Genomic DNA, 19,927 nt, shown 5'->3' on the forward strand with positions numbered 1-19,927 from the left:
TTTTAAAATCTTTTTCGAGTTGCAGCGGATGAAACTAAAACACGAGGTAAAAAGATAGAGAGGAAAGAATAACATAAAGGATTTTATACTAGTTCCTCTCACAAATCGAGAGTAGTCCAGTCATCTTGCACTTCCAAGAGAGTTTTACTAAAATAATCACAAAGATTACAACTACTTGCTCAAGTTATAACTAACAAAAGACTTCCTACTTAAATGTTCACGTTACCTAAACAAGAGACTTCTTACAAACACAAAGTTTTCCAAATGAAAGTATAAAAGATATCTAAGACTTAAACAAACACAAGTATGATAAGTTACAAAATGTTTGAGCAATATTCAGAATATGACAGAGTCAAAGCTTCAGAGCTTTAAGTCTTTGTGCAGAGTTCTTTCAATTCGAGTGTATGCGCGTATATGTCTCAATATGCAGAGATGCAATTCGTCTTGTATATATAGGCGAATGAAATATAGACGTTGCATTTGACCGTTGATGAAGATAAGATTGTCAGTTTGGTCTGAAATAAATTGTCTTGACATGGATTTGAATTATCATCCAATTTTGAACAAGAGTTTCCATAACTTTACCTTGACACAGAGAAACTTTGCTTTCTCGGCAAAGAAGACCAGACATATCACGTTACTCCCTTAAGACTAGGGATAGTGTAAGATAGCTATCATGAACCATTGGTATAGTCGCTTTCGCCTTTGATAAATGTGTTGACCATCAAATAAACAAACATATTCTTCGAAAGATCACAAATCTGTGCAAAGGTTCATCATACTCTGAGCTTTCAACTTCTGAAGCTTACATCTTCTGAATGTTGATAACCTCTGAGCCTTCAGAACTTTTGAATGGTCATCTTCTGGCATGTCTTCAGAACTTATCTTCAAAATAAATCTGCATACTTGAAATCAAATTTTAGTACCTCCAATTGTACATTTAATACTTTGTTATCATCAAAACCTTTAATAATGATTGAGAATTTTACAAAACTCAATTTTGTTCCAACAGTGCCTAAACGATTTATCACAATATTTTACATTTTTTCTGAATGCTATTAGGTATGAAAAAAATTCAATTAGAAGTAAAATAATTATTTTATCTTTGTGTGTGTTACAGATTTTCGAATAAAAATTAGTACCTATATATTATTGATGGTGAAAACTTTGTACGTAACTATAACATGCTAACTGAAAAATATTATTAAGAAATCACGTTTAATAAGTATACACCTATATTATTTATATTTAATTATAATTTACAATTTTTTTTGACAAAAATTATAATTTAAAATTATATTATTAATTATTTTGTATGGTTTAAAATTGAACTTATGGTAAAGAGATTCAAATATTTACTATTTGTATTACAACATTTTATGTTTACAACCCCTGAAAATTATTGCAATATAAAAGTTTGTGGTCTTTCTCGATGAAAATCAAAATCTAATGGTAAGATCATCAATACATCGTCTTAGGCCTAAAAAAGTATGAAAAATTTATATAGTAAATGTTAAATTGTACGTACTTTTATCTCCCTAATTTTAAAAAGTTTGTGATTTTAGCCACCTAACTTTAGCCCTTTTTATAAAAAAATGAGCCCCATTTATTTTGGCCAATTAATAAACACATACATGGTAAGTGACTCACATGTCACGTCAATATTTTTTGTCATATGTATAATGATTCACATGTCATGTCAGCATGACTTGCCACATATGTTGACGTGACATCTAAGTCATTGACCACGTGACAAGATCGGCATGTTGAGATGGTATGTGAGTCACTTGTCACGTGTGCGCTGATTTGGTAGTGCTAAAATTGCTAATTTGTGAAAGTTAATGGGTCAAAAAAATTATTTTTTTAAAAAAAAATTGACAAAAAAAAAGCTATTTTAATAGTTAAGATGTCAAAATCACAAGTTTGTGAAATTTAGAGGGCTAAAAGTGCAATTTAACTTGTAATAAAAAAAACACTTGCTCTCAACAAAAGATTATATCAATTGATTTACTACCAAATTCAAATTGATAAAAATAGTATTAAATAAAATTCATAACACTTATTTAGTAAATGACTATGCATGATTTTTTTTTGAACGACAAATATATTAATAATCAGGTCTCTACACAAGACGAGCAATGATCATGCAATATCAATTCTAAAACTTGTAAAAAAAAACATAAATTAAAGTTTAATAATTTTACTAAAATATTATTGTGAGCTTTCGAAAAGTCTTATATTTCTCTTACGCTTCAAAATATGTTTGGTTGACCCTGATAAAAATGTGTTTTTTTTTGTTGATAAAAACAATTTCCTAATTAAGGTAACATAAGACATTATCTTTTTTTATTAAATAGAAAATTTAAGGCGTTATTTATTGTTTCGACAATGATTTTGTTGCATTGTGGTAACCGTAACTTAAACCGTTGTCTTCTATAAAATTATTATATTGAGTTAAACGATAAGATATAGATGTTTTTTGTTACATCTTTTCGAAAGAAAAAAAGTCACTTTTAAGAGTATTGCATGCGTTCATTAATTATAACATTTAAAAAAAAAAATCAAGATCTAAAAAAATCAGAAAACATATTTAAATCAAAAGATGTTAATTAGTGTAGCTTCTCAAAATACATTTTTTTTAGACAAGATAGAAACTAAGTGAAAAAAAATGGTGTAATTTTTTAATAAAAAATCACTGATATATAATTATACCTAAACAAGTTGAAATGTGTGCTGATGCTCTTGCTCACATAGGGTGTACTATGAGTTTTAATGTGAATATTTATAAGTCTTGTCCGATTCAAATTCATCATCTTTGTTGTTGCTTATGCAACTTGAACTAGTGTTTCCATACCGGTTACTTTGTAACCCTCTAAAGAGTGGCATTGAGAATCAAGCATTTTTTTTTGGACACAGATAAAGCATATTCTTTATGATGTCTCTAAATGCAGATTTTGGCACAGATTCTAAGGAGTATATCATTCAATTTCCTTTTTACCAAATTTTAAGGTTCCAAACATTTTTTAAAACGCCAGAAAAATTAAATTATTGATGTTAGCTAAGGTCACAAATTTAGCTCTCATGATTAATGTTCCAAACATTCACATTATGATTAATAAAATAAACTTAGATTTTAACTTAGTTTTTAAAACCTTTTTAGCTCCTATTTTTTTATGTGAAAAATTTTAAGACGGCATTTAAACTGACAAAAGAATATTTCAAACTGATTTCATACAAACAATTGTAAGTGTTTGGTTTAACGGTGAAAATAAAGTAAGCGCACGTCTATTGCGAAGCTATAAAATGTGGCTTCTCTATTTATCTATTTTTACGGTGAAACACTGTCAACGTACAATGGCAGTAGTAAAACGTAAAATCAAACATACACTTAATTAATGGATAAATTAAAGCATAATTAATTGTATTGAACAAGGTAGTAATAATCCAGACAAGATCCGTGACACTAACATGAAACTTGAAAGAAAGTCAATGGAAACATGCGTTTGGACAGGAAACGGGGTCCTTTGGACACCAAACAAAGATGTTTTGTTTATTTAATTAAGCACTTCAAAATTTAAGCTCTTTCTTCGAAACACTTATACTACTATGTGTAAAAAAAAAAAAACTATTAATATATTATTAAATGTCTCGTTCAGTTGTGTTTTTGATTCGTCTACTAGAACGAAACGAATTATTTGAAAGAACCCAATTTAATTGGCGAATTCATTAAATATTATAAGCAAAAAAAATTTTGAATTCATTAAATAATTGATGTATGTATAGGTCAAATATATCGGTTATTCAATAAATTATAAATTTTTTTTCTTAAAATATATACAAAACCTTGTACTCCCTCCGGACACAAATATAAGAAAAAATACACTTCAAATTTTTGACACAAATATAAGCAAAAATCAACTACTTTTAAACTAATTAATACTACTATTCCTAATATACACTTATTTAATCATTTCACTTTTCAAAAGTTTATGTGATTTCCAAGGCATAAATCATTTTTCAAAGGGTAATATAATAAACTTAACTCATGTTTTGCATTAAATCAAGAAAATTAACTGCACTTAACTAAATTTCTTTTTTTTTGACAACACACTTAACTAAATTTTTTAAACACCGCGTAAACAATTATTTTTTCTTATATTTATGTCAGGAAGGAGTAGCAAAATAAAAAATATACAAAACCTTGTCTGAAAGGCAAATGCAGTTTGCTTAAATTCCGCAATAATCTGATTTCTATTATGTGATCAAAGATGTACAAACCTTGAGACCCAACTCACATTTTTTCCTCACGAAAAGACTTTGGTAAAGATAATTAAGGCTAGGTTTAGTATTACGTAAGTATACTTGGCAATATATGATGTCCTTAGCTCCTAGTTTATGTTAGTGCCTGTTTTAAGGAAACATTGAAGACGTGGTTTCCTAACAAATGTTTAGTGTTTTTATTACAAAAGATTCGATTCTGACCACGATTTAGTTTTTGGACTATATATGTTAGTTTTTAATTAGTGTTCCATAATATTATATTATTCATAAATTTTAGTTTTGATGTGGCAAATGTGAGATGAGTTAATCGCATATTATTTAGAAAAGTTGAGGTTTAACACTTTATATAACTGAGAGACCCATAAATTTAATGTCTTAAGATTTTAGATAAAGATGTGGTGTCCAACTCACTTTTAGTTGCTATGAGTCTAATGTGGATGATTTAGCTCCTGCCGTCTCATGACCCAACAGTGATATTAGATTCGATGGTTTGAAAAGAAGGGTTCAACCGAGTCCTTGTATAGAAAGTCTTCCTGACAAAGGTGATCAGGTGAGGAGACCCGTTGAGTGCAGCTAACGGCGGTGCAAGTGTATGTGGTTAAAAAAGTTTTCGCTTCAAGGGGGAGCATAAAGAATTGAATGACTCACACTTGAGGGCAAATTGTTTTAGCAACCGTAAAGTAGGTTAAGTCTCGCTTATAAAAGTGGAGGTTGAATACTTTATAATTTAGAGGACCATAAACACCTTAATATTTTGGGAAAATATGTGGTGTTCAACATAACTCACATATAATTGTCCTAAGTCCAATATAGATGATCTCATGCTACCCCCATGATCGAACAAGTTCAAGTAGAAATTATGAAATTATGAAACAATAAATGCCACACAATAAATCCCCTCATGATCAATATTTAGTGCTTGAGTTTCCACCATAGTATCTTATATTCCTTTGATATTCCAAATAGTAACTGCAATAATACGAGTTTTTTTCATCTCATATTGAAGAAGAATCACTAATCTCAATAATATAAGATTAGTTTACAATAAATTTATTAGTCTTTAGACAAAAACAAACTTAGAATTTGCCTTTCTTTGTCATATAGGCTGCAGCACTAACACTACTTTATTTAACTTGCTTCATTATAAGAGGAAAAAAAATCAATCAGAAAAAATAACAGAGAATGTTATAAAATCATATGATATAGCTAAACATCAATTCATCAATAACTAGCCTAACTAGTGGCTAACTACTAATCTAATTTAGCAATCAACGTTGGTCATTTAGATAAAGTTTTAATTATTTTCAATTATTATACCAATGTCACTAGATAAAGCTAACAAGGGGTTGAAAACTTGAATATATTGAAATGAACTAAATTTTTGCAACACATTAAATTAAAATTTGAATTTTAGCTGAATTTTTTTATAAGCAAAAATATATTATTGAAGGGAGTACAATGTATACTCTAACTCTATATAAAGAGAGAGGTTCGAACTCAACATTATAGCAGAGAAACTATCCATCTTCTATGAAGAGTTGTAGAGTTCCACCAAATCACATGCTCAAAAATTGAACAATATTACAACACCACACACCACACACCAAACAATATTATATTTATATTTAGTGCTTAAATAAGATTGTTTTAAGTAGAAGAAGTCTACTAGAATCAAATAAAAAAAGTTTAGATCACTCGTGACATATTCATAAACTACTTTTAACTTATTATTCTTATAAGCTAACTAGGATAGTTTATAAAAGCCTATAGTTATTTTATTATAAAATTACAAAGGTTTAACTATACATTTGGTCCCTTACGTTTATTTTAGGTTTCAATTTGGTCCCTTACGTTTAAAAAGTATCAATTTGGTCCCTTACGTTTATTTTAGGTTTCAAGTTAGTCCTTTCCGTCAATTTTGTCACACGTGGCAGTCAATTTGCATATGTGGACTGACACGTGGCACTTGGACACGCTGACACGTGTACTGTTCAAACGGTGTTAGTGACAAAACTAACGGAAAGGACTAACTTGAAACCTAAAATAAACGTAAGGGACCAAATTGATACTTTTTAAACATAAGAGACCAAATTGAAACCTAAAATAAACGTAAGGACCAAATGTGTAGTTAAGCCAATTACAAATAACTTATATGGTTGATCTTCGATCTTCTGACTAATAATAATTTCAAATGTATTTTTCTTAGATAAAACTAAAATTCAGATGTATTTATTAAATTTTAAAAAGTTGTTATATTAAAAAATACCTTTTTTTAATCACTTTTTTTAAAAAATGGTTATCTTTTAACTTACACGAGAGATTTTGACTCATTTAATTTTATACTTTTAAATTTATATTTCAAAAATTATATAGTAATAAAAGAGATAAAAATAATACAAAAGCGAGAGATCAAAACTCCCTCTTTTTTTAGATTTGGTTAAAAAAAAAACTCCCTTTTTTAACTTAACTTTTTTTGTTGATGAGTTTATAACTCATGTTCAAAACCACCTAGAACATATTATCTGATTAAGCTAAGGATTAAGAAGCATAAGATTGATGATTCAAATCTTGGCAAAAGAAAAAAAAAAACTAACATTATTTATAAAAAAATATTATCTACACCCCCTCGCTACTCGACTAAATTTAGTGTTTTTTGTTTTTTAATTAACTTATTTCTCGTGTAAAAATAAAAATCTTATTTCTCAATTTAAAATTTATTAAATTAAAAAACAAAAAATTACCGATCGTTAGTTGGTTCAGTGGTGATTGACGCTGAACTTGGGAGGACCGCGGTTCGATTCCCGCACTGCGATCGGGAGGGGGCTGTAACACTTGATGGCAGAATTGACTCCCAACTAGATTAAACCGTATGAAAAAAAATAAAAATACTTCAAAATAATCCCAACTCACTTCAATTTACCTTTTTTCAATCAATCATCTTCCCAAAATCTTACATTTTTAGGGTTTAATGGCCGCTTCACCACCACCACCACCGTCATCACCGCCGTCACCGGCAACAACAATAACCGATCTAAACGAAGATTCAATAGGTCACTGCGCCACAAACTTAACTCTCCGCGACGTATGCAATCTGGCAATGAGCTCCACTGCTCTCAAACGCCTCGCTTATTCCGATTCCGTTTGGCATCACTTGTTCAAGTAGCAATCGAATCTCTTCATCTTCCAATTTTGAATTAATCAACGAATTTTCAAAATAATTAAATTGAATCAATTAAGTGATTAACCAATTAATCACCTAATTAACAATGCTGATACTGTTGTTGTTGTTGCAGAGATCGTTGGCATAGAGAATTAGCTGGTGGCAGTAGAACCGCGGCGGCAAGGGAAGTGTACATTTCTAGACACAATGATTTGCAACAGTTCAAATTCAGTGATCCTTTTGTAATCAATAATTTTCAAGCAAATGCTCCTAAACCTTATGATCATTTGATTCTTCACCGAAACAATGTTTTCTTTGCTCAGGTTCGTTTTACCTCGTATAATGCTTACTAAGAATATTTATATAGGATAGGATAAGCTATATTGTATAAGCTAGCTGATAGTAGATAGATCGCAGATTAAATTTGTATTGTTTGGTGAAATTTGTATGCACGATTTAGGGCATGTTGGAATTGACTTATTTGAGTTTATTTACCGTTATAAGCACTTGTGAGACTCCTGTTTGAATTGGCTTATTTGAGCTTATTTAATGACATAAACACTTGTGAGACTGAATGGAAGTTATGAAAATAGCTTATGATATGCTCATAAGCTGTTTCAGGTTATTTCCATAAGCTCTCCAGCTTATGAAAATAGTTTATAGCTTATATGAAAACAATTTGCCATTGTTTATCTTTTTTTATAGAAATAACTTACACAAGCGCTAAAGCTGTAAGCTGCAAATTAAGTTATTTATTCAAACAAGACCTATATGGGAGAGCTTATCGAAAGAACATATTCTATAAGTTATTTTCAGCTTATTTAGGTAAGCTATCTAGGATAGCTTACAACTTATATGAAAACAATTTGACTTCATTTTATCTTTTGTTATAGTGTTTGGAGAAACAACTTAATTAAGCTCTTATATGTATAAACTATTTTTACAACAAAATATAAAATAAAGTCAAACTGTTTTCATATAAACTATAAGCTATTTTCATAAGCTATCTTGAAGATCTTATGGAAGTAAGTTGAAAACAACTTATGGACATGTTATATGTTGTTTCCATAAGCTCTCCCAAAAAATCTTGCAAGTGCTTATGTTAGTAGATAAACTCAAATAAGTCAATCCAAACATGTCCTTAGAGGATATACAGTGTCTGTTATTAACTGTTTTGAAAATTAATGGTATGGTTATGAGAATATGGAGGGTTAACGAGTCTAATTCTATTAGTAACTGAATGAGTAATTTTTTATTGAATTCTAATGGAACTTTTATCCTCTGGTGTATATGCTAGTAGAAGTGTCTCACTAATAGAGACCGAGTAAAATGACAGGAAATGTAGAAATGAAGTAGAAAGAGAAGAGTATGCTTAAACAGAATACGGATATTCTAATGGAACTTTATTTAGTATGCATTGATGGTGTGAAAATGTTTTACAGAGAATCTAATTCTAGGTATTTGTGCTGGTACTTTAGGAATAAGACATGGCACTATACGAGATATTATTGAACGCACTTGTAACATTTTTTACACTGTTTGTGTATAGATATTAAACTCATAGTTTACTAAGTGTCGTTTCAATAAATTATTCTAAGCATCTTAATTAGGTGCTTATTCATATAATAAGTGTTTATGGTCAGTTTATTCTGAAAATACCTTGTGAACATGTTACAAGTTATTTTTCTATGTGTATCTAAACACTTATATAAGTGTTTGTCATTTGCTTCTTTGCATTCACTTTGCTGAGTGTTGACCAGGGATCAGTTGCAGGAATGATGAATTTTGATGATCATCAAAAGGGAGCAGAAGGGTTTGTCCATACGATTCACAAAGCGAGAATCACTTGTATGAGGTAAACTTGTGATGCATTATTTTTTTTTACTGATGGTGCATTAATTGCTAAATAATTTGCTTTGGCTGTATTTATTCATAAAATAATCTGAACAGGCATATCATGCTCCCGATGTTCATTCATTGATTTTTAATCTGACTTTCTGATTTTAACAACTGTTAACACACTTGCAGAAACCAAACTTAGTTACTTTCTTCCTATGGATAAATTATAATTATTTATCAACGTGCCAATGGAGAAAACAGCCCATAACACCCTGAAATTAATGACTGGGAACCAATTAGACAGATCCCTGAATTTTCACTATACACGATGCCAAGCTTTCTGGTTATGAATTCTTATTAGATAATCAAAACGTTGGTATACATGTAGAGCTCGTGGTAGTAAGTATCTCAATTGTTTTGATTCGTGAAAATTTTCCATCAAAGATATAGGTTGTTGGGTGATACTTGAAGCCTTTGTCAGGGAAATGGTTTCCCATGCAGTTGTAAATTTGTATAAACTAAAATTCATTATTTTTTCAATACCCAAAAGAAATATATTTTCTGGCTAAATGACTATGAATTATATTTATTTTGTAAAGTTGGAACTGAATATTAGTAGTATGAGGCAGTGTTGTCAATTGCGGATTGCAGAAAATAGAGGTTTGTTCAAATTCTGCTACGCTACAGCACTATAGCACTGCTATTTGACAACGCTTTACTAAATTGCGTATTGTGGAACAATAGCGGTTTGTTCAAATTCTGTTACCCTGTAGCCGCGATTTGACAACACTAGTATGAGACCTTGCTCCTGGTCTACTTTTTGTCTAGTAGTAGTAGCAGCAGTACTATTACTACCAACATTCCTGAACTTTTTTTGCAGTTCTTGAGTTTCATAAGTCTAATATCTTTTTCACCATAAACTATAATTTCATGAAATTCGGGAATGTTGGCTTGATGTTCTGTTATAAAATAATCAAACTGCAGGTTGTTTTCCCTGGGGGAGCAAAATCTTGTGGTTACCTCAAGCTGCGATCACTCCATTCGTTTGTGGGGGAAGGTAATACTTAGTTTAAACAAAATTGTATGAAACCCTCGTGTTTGTGTACAAATTCCTTATCATGTTGTTAACCAGCTTGTTTATTGTTTTCTAAGTAGGAAAATAGAGAGTGAAGAAAGTGCTATAATTTTCACATGTTAATGCTTGATTGAGAAGAGTATGATGGTAGAAAAGAAAAAAAAAAAGAGTATGATGGGATATGTAGCAATGTTAATATCCTTTCTTCATATGATTTAAAATAAATAAAAAATAAAGCATGAAATTGTTTTATGTTATACTTTTATTTTCTATTGCTTGTGTTGCATTTCAAGTGTGCTCAAGATTCTACCAAACAAACAAAACTAAAGCAGAAAAGAAAAAGCCTTTTTACAATTTGTGTTCATTCACTTATGCTTGTGCAAGATATTGTTTATGCCGTGTATCTTATCTTATGTTTAGCATTTCTTCACCTTGTCTTGTAGGCTTCTTCTCTGCGATGCTTGAGAGGTCACAATGGTCCAGTGTTATCACTATCAAATGAATTATTGGGAGACGATGGCAGCAAAGTCTTAGCAAGTGGAGGAGAAGACGGTACTGTTCGACTATGGTCCCTTAGTTCAAGTGGAAAAAGAGGGCAGCGTGCTCTGAAGGCTACACTCCATGGACATGAAAAACCTGTAAATTTGATATCAGTTTCCGGGTATGAGTTCGTCTTTCACTGTTACTTGCCTTCACCAATGTTTTGTTAGGATAGTGAAATGATGGGCAGCATTTGGGCAAACAAATTGCAATATTCTTTTCTGTTTGGATGTCACCTGGCTTGTTATAAGCAAAAAAGCTACCTCACACTGTTTAAGAAAATTAGTTAACTTTTGTTTTGATTATAATGAACAATATAATTGCATTGTCCAAACCACCCTTCATTGGATTTGTTTGATGGGAATAAATTTTTTTGGAAATCTTAAATTCTAAATTAATTGAAGGGTATTTTAAGAATGCTTTCAATAAATAGGATAAAATTAATTATGCTTTCCTTGTAATTCTGATCATCAAAATTAGATTTTTTGTTTCTTATATTCGAGACAAGAGTTAGTATATTGTCCTTATTTGGAAGCAATGGCCATATGTCCATCATATAAAAATTATTTCCATTAAGTTTCTATTGATTTATATCCTGCCTTATTAATACATTATAATAAAGGATGCATGATTGGTGAAAATTGAATACTAATGTTTCGTATAATTTTCACTTGTATGTCCTGCCTAGCAAATTAGCTGGTTTCAGAGATTCAATTGATTAAACTTTTCAGCGTGTTAAATCTAATTTATGAATCTTTGTTTAACAGACCGTAGCACATTTGTTAACAGCCAGCACAAAACTTTGCCAATCTTTACAACATGGATATATAGTTTGAATCTCACATAGTGGGAAAAGAACTTGTTGTAAATGGCAACATGTTTATGCGTCCTAAGACTAAAATTCTAAGTCGAGTCAATTCAAGAATTTCACAAGAATGATCTCATCCTGAATTTTTAAGTGGAGTTTATTGTATTTCATTTCACTCTTACTGATTTGAGCTTGTCATCATTTTTTGTGTAGAGATATATTTGACTGGATGTTACCTGTTTTTTAAACTAAACGAGTTCATTTTTAAAAAACATTGTGGTTTTTTTTATAGAATCTTTAATTTATGTGTTGAATATTATTATTTGTCCATTAGTACCGCTTATCAGCACTACAAAGAAAACAAAAAGCAATTTGCTTACACTAATTATGTTTTTAATTGTAACAAGTTCTATAAAAGATTTTCCAATGTTTACTCACTAATACTATTACTCGTTGCATTTGAAGTAGTTATAGTCTGCAGTCATCTCCTTCAACTATGATGATAGATCCTTCCTGTTCTCATTTTTCAGGCACAAAACATCACTTTTGGTGACGATCTCAAGAGATTCTAAGGTTCTCTCCTGTATTCCTGTCTTTTATGTTGTCGTGTTAGTTTACTTGATTTATGAACTTTCATTTATTCTTTATCGATGCTTTGATTGTTTGATAAATTGTTGAGTATGTATCAGAATTAATTAATGGTCAAATTATCTGTAAATGGCATCTCTTTCCAAACTAAAAAAGGTCTTTGAAAGTTTTCTTAAATAACTTCAATAGTTTTCATAGTTGAGCTGAAGCTAACCTAGCTCTAGGGTGTTTTATATTTAGATGCTAATTAATATGCAGACGGGTTGAACATTAATATCTGTTGTGTATTATTCACATACTATCTGATTAGTAGGACATAATTTGTGGCTTCAAAATCTTGACATGGACGATACATACACATTTCTTCCACTTCAATGTTTCTGTTAAGCCCTATATTGAAGCCTTTCATTCTACTATTATAGGTGAGGGTTTGGGATACGACTACATCATCATCTGTTCGCTCGTCATGTTGTGTGGGAACGACTTCTGTTCCTGGCACACCTATAAACATGAAATGCCATGAATCATTGTTGTATGTGGCATCTGATTCCACTGTCACTGCAGTTGATTTAAGGACAATGCAAAGAGTTATCACAGCAGCTGTCCATCAACCGAAGTTGTATTCATTCGGCATTGCCCCTTCAAAATCTTTATTATGCACAGGCGGCGATGGCAGGTATGACTGTATGGCAAGAAACTTTGTTATTGATGTCAAGCTACCCATATAAATTAGTGAATTGCTCTTGGTGTATTAGTTGTTTTTAATGTGTTAAGAAAATGGCTTAATCTTAATGAAACTATCAATCACTAACACAAACAAGGTCACCGGACACGACATTGTAATAATTTAAGAAAATAGAAGGGATTGATTGTAACATGTTTCAGTGTTGTATCGGTGTCAGACACCAGATACGTCTTCATTCTTAAGTGTTGTGTTATGTTTAGTTTAGTTTCTTTTGAAATCTTTTTGAGCAAAGTTATTATATGTTGTTTATATGCATTTAGTGGATGATAACTTGCCAAATCTATAATGCTGCAGAGCAATGCTTTGGGATATTAGGAGAAATCAAGAATTGTTAAAGCCAAAACCGATAGCCGAGTTAGACGGACATTCTGGGCCAGTAACTAACGTGCACATGGATTCATACAAAATAGTTACTGGTGGTCCTGATGATGCTTATGTAAATGTATGGGAAGTTGGGACTGGTGAACAAACAAATTCATTGCTTTGCTGTTTATCTGGTTGCGATGCTATGGCAGTAGATGGGTGTAGAATCATCACTGCTGGTTATTGTGATCGTTCGGGTCATTTAATCTATAGGGACTTCAACAACGCTACAAGTCCTGTTACCAAACTAGAAAATGAGCCACCAACTTCAAAATTTTGGGATTCTCAGTCTGATGATAATAGTGATGATGACTGATATGTGAATAATCTTGGTGGCTCCCAAATTGGTATATAGTTCAATATATTTCTTTCACTTTGTTTTATATGGCATTCTTGTATTTATGTTTATCCTAAATTATATAGAGAGCAACTTTCACCACTTCCTACATTTCTAAAAAATATATATTTAGAAGTGTATTTTTGAATGACATATTTTGTCAATGTAAAATTTATGTTCTTTTGTCCACGAGAGCATAGGTAGCGACATCACATTACATATGCAGGGCCAAGGCTCGGACTTGAAATTTTTCTCTTATTCATCTCAATGGATGAATTTTTAGCTCTAGACTACTTGACCAAAAAGTAAATAAAAAAGTTTATGTTCTTTTGGAATGTGTACATCCCAAAAGATATTGGAATTGTAGAGATTTACTCCCAATTATATATTATTACAACAAAGGCACTTATGGTTGTTTATAAAATAAAAAACGAAGGTAGCTAGGGTAGTTATTTAACTATTTTCCTTAAGGGCACGGATCACTCCTTGTTTTAAAAAATTTGGATGTAGGTGTGCTAGGAAGAAAAAAAATGTTTATTTAAAAAATATTATTAGTGGATTTTATGACTAATAATGATGTTTTTTTGTATGAAAAATAATTGATCATATCTATTTTATTAGTTAATTTTTTAAAAAAAGTTGGAGAAGAGAAAATTATTAATAGTGATAACACTAATGACTATTTTACAAATAATTATTTTACAACTGTTCTGAATGAGATTTAAAAACACTGTCTTAAAGTTGTAAAGTCAAGTTCTTACCATTTTACCGTACATTTTGTGTAGAATTTATTTTATTCCTTAATTGAATTTGGAATTAGTGACTTCATTTTGATTATACAGAGTTGCATTTCATTTAATTTTATGTCATTTTATTTCTACCGATAAATTTATAGAAGAAAAAAAAAGAAGCCTATTTCAATAGTTCCAATTTCTATCCCCCCTCTCTAGAATAATAGATGAAGATTCTCTACTATAATATACTCACTCCGTCACAAATTAAAAGGGAAAATAAAAAATCACACTTATTAAGAAAAAGTAAAATATAAAAATTTGAAGTATTCTTAATAAAAAATCACACTTATTAAGAATAAGTTGCATAGGAAGATGTAAAAACAATTTGTATTGGTTGTTGTTTATTGAAAAAATGAGAGAGAGAAGAAATTAAATGTAATTTGCATTTAATTTTATGAAAATAAGGAAAAAATATTCTTGAAAATGATTTTTTTTCTCATAATTCGGGACAAAAAAAATGGTTTTTTTCCCTTATAATTTGGGACGGAGGGAGTATGTTTAACACTAATTTTATATCGAACGGTTAACACGAATAACTGCATGACGTGGTTACTGCATCCAATTCAAATCTCTAGAATAAACTCTTCGTATTGTGCACAAATCTTAGCTCAACTGACAAAAATGCCGAAATTGTTAGTGTCGGACGTCATAACCGAGGTTTGAACCCCAAACCCCGGTCACTCGACTTTATGTGTGTGAGTTTTCAATAACTTTGTCATTTCATCTATAAAAAAAACTCTTTGTATCAACAAGATCATACAATTGAGATTATTTTCATATGAAAAAGAGATGATAAGTTACTAGGTGTTTAGTAATAAATGAACAAGATTTATGTGTATGAGTATTATGATAAAGTGGGGAACCCCATCCATGAAAATTTCTCATCCCACCCACCCACTTTCTCACCACACCCCTGGAAATTCCATTTTTGCCCTTGGTCAAAAAATTCGGAACGCGTTTTCCGAATTTTTTTTGCCTTCAAAAACAACTTCGGAATGTATTTTCCGAATTTTTTCGAAATTTGAACTAAAAAAATTCGGAAAACGCGTTCCGAATTTTTTAACCAAGGGCAAAAATGGAATTTCCAGGGGTGTGGTGAGAAAATGGGTAGTGCGATGAGAAATTTTCCCCATCCATTTGAGAAACCTATGGAGAAGAAATATACTTCTGCCTGCAAGATTATCTTCAGCAACGATAAATCCAAGAAACTATGATCACAATAGCATATACTATCCTTCATATTTCTTTTTAGTTGTTAGTTATTAAATTTCTTTTAAAAAATTGTTCCTTACTTCTAAATGAGTTTTATTATCAATTTTCAATGTAATAATAATTATTATTTCTTAATTGTATTCTCTATACATCAATATTTGATAAGATTAATTCGGTAAAATTGTCATTATTTTTCTTTGTCAATATACTAAAAAGATTGTCATTAATGTAATAAAATTGTCATATACTATACTTTCTTCTTAATTTGTTTGAAGCAATAAAATGTAACATTTAATAAAACGAATGAAAATTTATTTGTTCATACGTCTTAATTTTCTGTTGTTGATCTAGTGGCGAACGCATACTCAAATAAACATATACGGGAAGAAGAAAATGTGATGATTAAAAGTCGAACCCCGATTTTCACATAAGTATTCTCACAGCCAAAACAACGGAAACTTGTCAATAAATCTTTATCTAAACTATTTTATCAAGTTTGTCAAAAAAAAACTATTTTATTAAGTATTTTATACTTTTATTACATTAATGTAAATGAGTCAATTAAAAGTAAAATTATTATGTAATGGTCTTTTAAGATACGACACACTCTTGAGGACAAAATGCAAAGGTCAATGTTTGCTCTAATATTGTTTGCGGCGAGTCGGACATGCTTTGGCTTGTAGTAACACTTTGTTCGGCTTAAATTAAATTAACTTTAAACATCAATTTCAGAGCTTATTATTCTCCTCAAGTATATACTCCATTAGTGAAAAATAAAATTTGTTTGGACATCAAAAATATTGATGTTGGTATTATTTATTTGTTGTATTTTTAAAAGTGTAGATAATAAAAAATGAGGTAAAGATAAATTCATGTATCATATATAATGTAACTCAGATCATTGTGTGGGATTATATTTATACTCATTGAAATAAAAAATACACATTTCATTTCAAAAGAGAAAAATACTAAACTAAATTCTTAAAACCACAAATAGATATTGTATATTGATTTAATGAAATTGCTGATAAACAAGCCGTTGTATATATTACAACAGCTCTTTAAATTTATAGATTTTAGTATTTTTCTAACAAGTTGAATCGGTTTACACTATCGGATAGAGAAATGTTTTACACATTCATCAAATGATTGGATGATTATGTAATTTTTTTTATATAGTGACAATATATATCAATTAAATTCTTTTTTTAAAAACAATAAAAATTATTAGAGTCACGAGGTTGTCTTAAGTCATTATATATTTTTGAAAAAGGCAGATTACTTAAATCATAAGGCACCAATATGAAATAAATTAAAAACACTTGGACTTTGGGTAGCAGACAGGACAGAACAACATGAATTTGTCCTTGAACTTCCCTGTAATCATCGTCCCCTTGTTTTTAACTTCAATCCTCAATGTAATAAAAAAACAAAAACATAACAAGTCCAAAACAACTATGCATGCTTAAGAAGAATACATACATACACAAAGCAGAAAGTCAAGGGAAAATAACAAGGAAATAAGTTTACCTAGAGGTAGACAAAGGTCATTAGAGAAATGGAAATGATAATAAAGACTGAAGAAAACAAGAGAAGAAAATTTATTTCCATGGCTGACGATGATTTTCAAGTAATTGGAAAGAGACGACGAAGAGAGCCAACAGTGGCTGCACTTACATCTGAGGATAACCAAGGTCAGAACCAACAAGTTTGTCAAAATTCTACTACCACCACCACAAAGAGAAGTTCAAGATTTCGTGGTGTCAGCAGGTCGTAATGAATGAACTATCTTGTTCTATTGTTTCATATAGATGTCGCAAGTATTAACTTCGGTTCTTTTTCATTTGCTAATCCAAAGTTGAATTTAAACAGACATCGATGGACAGGTCGATATGAAGCTCACTTATGGGACAAACTCTCTTGGAACATGACCCAAAAGAAGAAAGGGAAGCAAGGTAGGAGTTAATCCTCCTTAGTGTTGTGAATTGCAAAAATTAGCAATTTATTAAAACTATGCTTGCTACTGAGCTAAAGCACCGCTATAATCACTATTTGAAAACATTTTGTATTAAATAGCGTATCATAAAACAATGATTTGTTCAAATTTTGCTACACTGTAGCATTGCTATATCTGCTATTTGACAACGCCGCTTCTCCAAGAATGCTTTGTACCTTACTTTTTCTTATTCATTGGTTAATCCTTTCTTTTCATGGAAAGAATTTGTTTATCTATTCTAACATAGAAGTGTGTTTTCATGTTCCAACTTTGCCTTTGGAATGTTGATTGGAATTGGCTATTGGGACCAACAGTTTATCTTGGTAAGTATCTTTACTATAACTGTATAAGGCCACTATTTTACTTTTATTAGTGTTAATTACTTCACAAAGACAAACTATTTTTCAAATATCACAGGGGCTTACGATGACGAAATATCGGCAGCCAGAGCATATGATTTAGCTGCACTGAAGTACTGGGGAACATTAACTGTCACCAATTTTCCTGTATGATATTTGGTACCTAAAAATAATAGCACACACATCTTTTACTTAATGCTTAAAAGCAGATTATTCATCCAATATACTCCTTATAATTCTAATAGGTCTCAGAGTATGAGGAACAAGTAGAGATAATGCAAACTATGACAAAAGAGGAGTACTTAGCCACTTTAAGAAGGTAAGAGTAATTGTTCCCAATGGTGCAGCGACTTCCCCTCCAGGTCAAGGGAAGTACCTCTGAACCATGTAACACTGACACTTTCGATTGAAGGCATGTCCAGTGTTTGACATGTGTTAGTGTATGTGCTTCATAGACTCTAAAAACTTTAATCCTAATAGTAATGTTTACAATACATAAGCATCCCTAATATCGGTTTAGGAGCATTATCACAACCTCTCTTTTGTGACTTTTTTCTATCTTACAGAAAGAGCAGTGGCTTTTCAAGAGGGGCATCAAAGTATAGGGGTGTTGCAAGGTGATACATATTATGATTGAATATATAGGTATTCTGAGTTGTTCTAGATGAAGATAATTATTCATATAATTGGTATATTGCAGGCACCACCACAACGGTAGATGGGAAGCACGGATCGGAAGGGTTTTTGGAAACAAGTATCTCTATCTCGGAACCTACAGTAAGTTGAACCTCCATAGCCCATCACAGGGCTACAAATCAAGCAGACATAGACAAAATAGATTTAAGATATGCTTCTGACATTTCATTAACCTCTCAGAACATCTAGTTAACCAAATCTATGTACCTTTCCCAAACATAGGCACCCAAGAAGAAGCTGCTCGTGCTTATGACATAGCAGCCATTGAGTACAGAGGGAGCCATGCGATAACAAACTTCGACTTGAGTACTTACATGAGATGGCTAAAATCATCAGCAGGAAATATCTCAGAAACAAAACTTGAAAAACTGGAAGTACCAGAGTCTCAGACAGTGGCATCCCGATCTAACTATTCCCCGATAGAGGGGTCGAAATCCTTGGCCCTCCACAACAGTACTTACAATTCAAATTATCTCAATTCACCTCAAAAGTTTGAAGTTTTTGACAATAACATCTCCAGCACTAAGTTGTCTTCTTCTCCAACTGCACTTGGGATCCTTTTCCGGTCTACAATATTTAGAGAATTAGTTGAAAAGAATTCGAACATATCTAGAGATGAAACTGAAGGGGAAGACACAAAGGATCAACAACCACAGATGGCAAGTGGTGTTAATGATGAGTTGGATGGGATCTTCTACGATGGAACTGGGTTATCCCCTTACTGATAGACAACTTAGAAATGCAAGAGACATGAACTCAATATTTTGAAATGGCTAGATTTTTAGAGAGATGCTTCAGCCTTCGAAGCCGAGGTGAACAAGTGCTAGAGAATTCAAAACACCATTACTGAAGGAAAAATGTAGAACAATAATTGTGAATTCCTCTTTGTAAAATTGAATTACTTCTATGCATAGATCTGAATAACTTTCAGTTTCATACTTGAAAATAAAAATTCATTTAGTTAAAATAATAAGCTTGATTGCCCACGAATGTATACACACAACCCATTGTTAACAAGATCTAGTCCGTCAAAAAGGCACCCACAGCTCATCCAAAATAAAATCCTTTTATCACGTGTTTCAGTGCTAACTGATCATGTATGACTTATTTGCAACCAATCAGTAACACAGTAAG

General features: G+C 31.1%; 2 protein-coding genes across 2 annotated transcripts; both read left to right on the top strand.

Annotated features, from left to right (window-relative positions):
- The first annotated feature begins 7,192 nt into the window (after positions 1-7,192).
- LOC123909943 (mitochondrial division protein 1-like) lies at positions 7,193-13,925 on the top strand. The gene is made up of 8 exons (XM_045960890.1): positions 7,193-7,440; positions 7,575-7,764; positions 9,202-9,296; positions 10,265-10,337; positions 10,799-11,016; positions 12,234-12,276; positions 12,714-12,967; positions 13,331-13,925. Exons 1-8 carry the CDS (start codon positions 7,250-7,252, stop codon positions 13,713-13,715), a joined length of 1,449 nt encoding a protein of 482 aa, XP_045816846.1. The 5' UTR covers positions 7,193-7,249; the 3' UTR covers positions 13,716-13,925.
- A 3,131-nt stretch (positions 13,926-17,056) lies between these two features.
- Positions 17,057-19,792, top strand: LOC123908155 (AP2-like ethylene-responsive transcription factor At1g79700). The gene is made up of 8 exons (XM_045958695.1): positions 17,057-17,512; positions 17,615-17,697; positions 18,053-18,061; positions 18,156-18,244; positions 18,343-18,416; positions 18,664-18,714; positions 18,798-18,874; positions 19,016-19,792. The coding sequence occupies exons 1-8, from the start codon at positions 17,301-17,303 to the stop codon at positions 19,516-19,518; spliced, it is 1,098 nt and encodes a 365-aa protein (XP_045814651.1). The 5' UTR covers positions 17,057-17,300; the 3' UTR covers positions 19,519-19,792.
- The last annotated feature ends 135 nt before the right edge of the window (positions 19,793-19,927 follow it).

The sequence above is a fragment of the Trifolium pratense genome, linkage group LG2, assembly GCF_020283565.1.
Source record: "Trifolium pratense cultivar HEN17-A07 linkage group LG2, ARS_RC_1.1, whole genome shotgun sequence".
Lineage (NCBI taxonomy): Eukaryota > Viridiplantae > Streptophyta > Magnoliopsida > Fabales > Fabaceae > Trifolium > Trifolium pratense.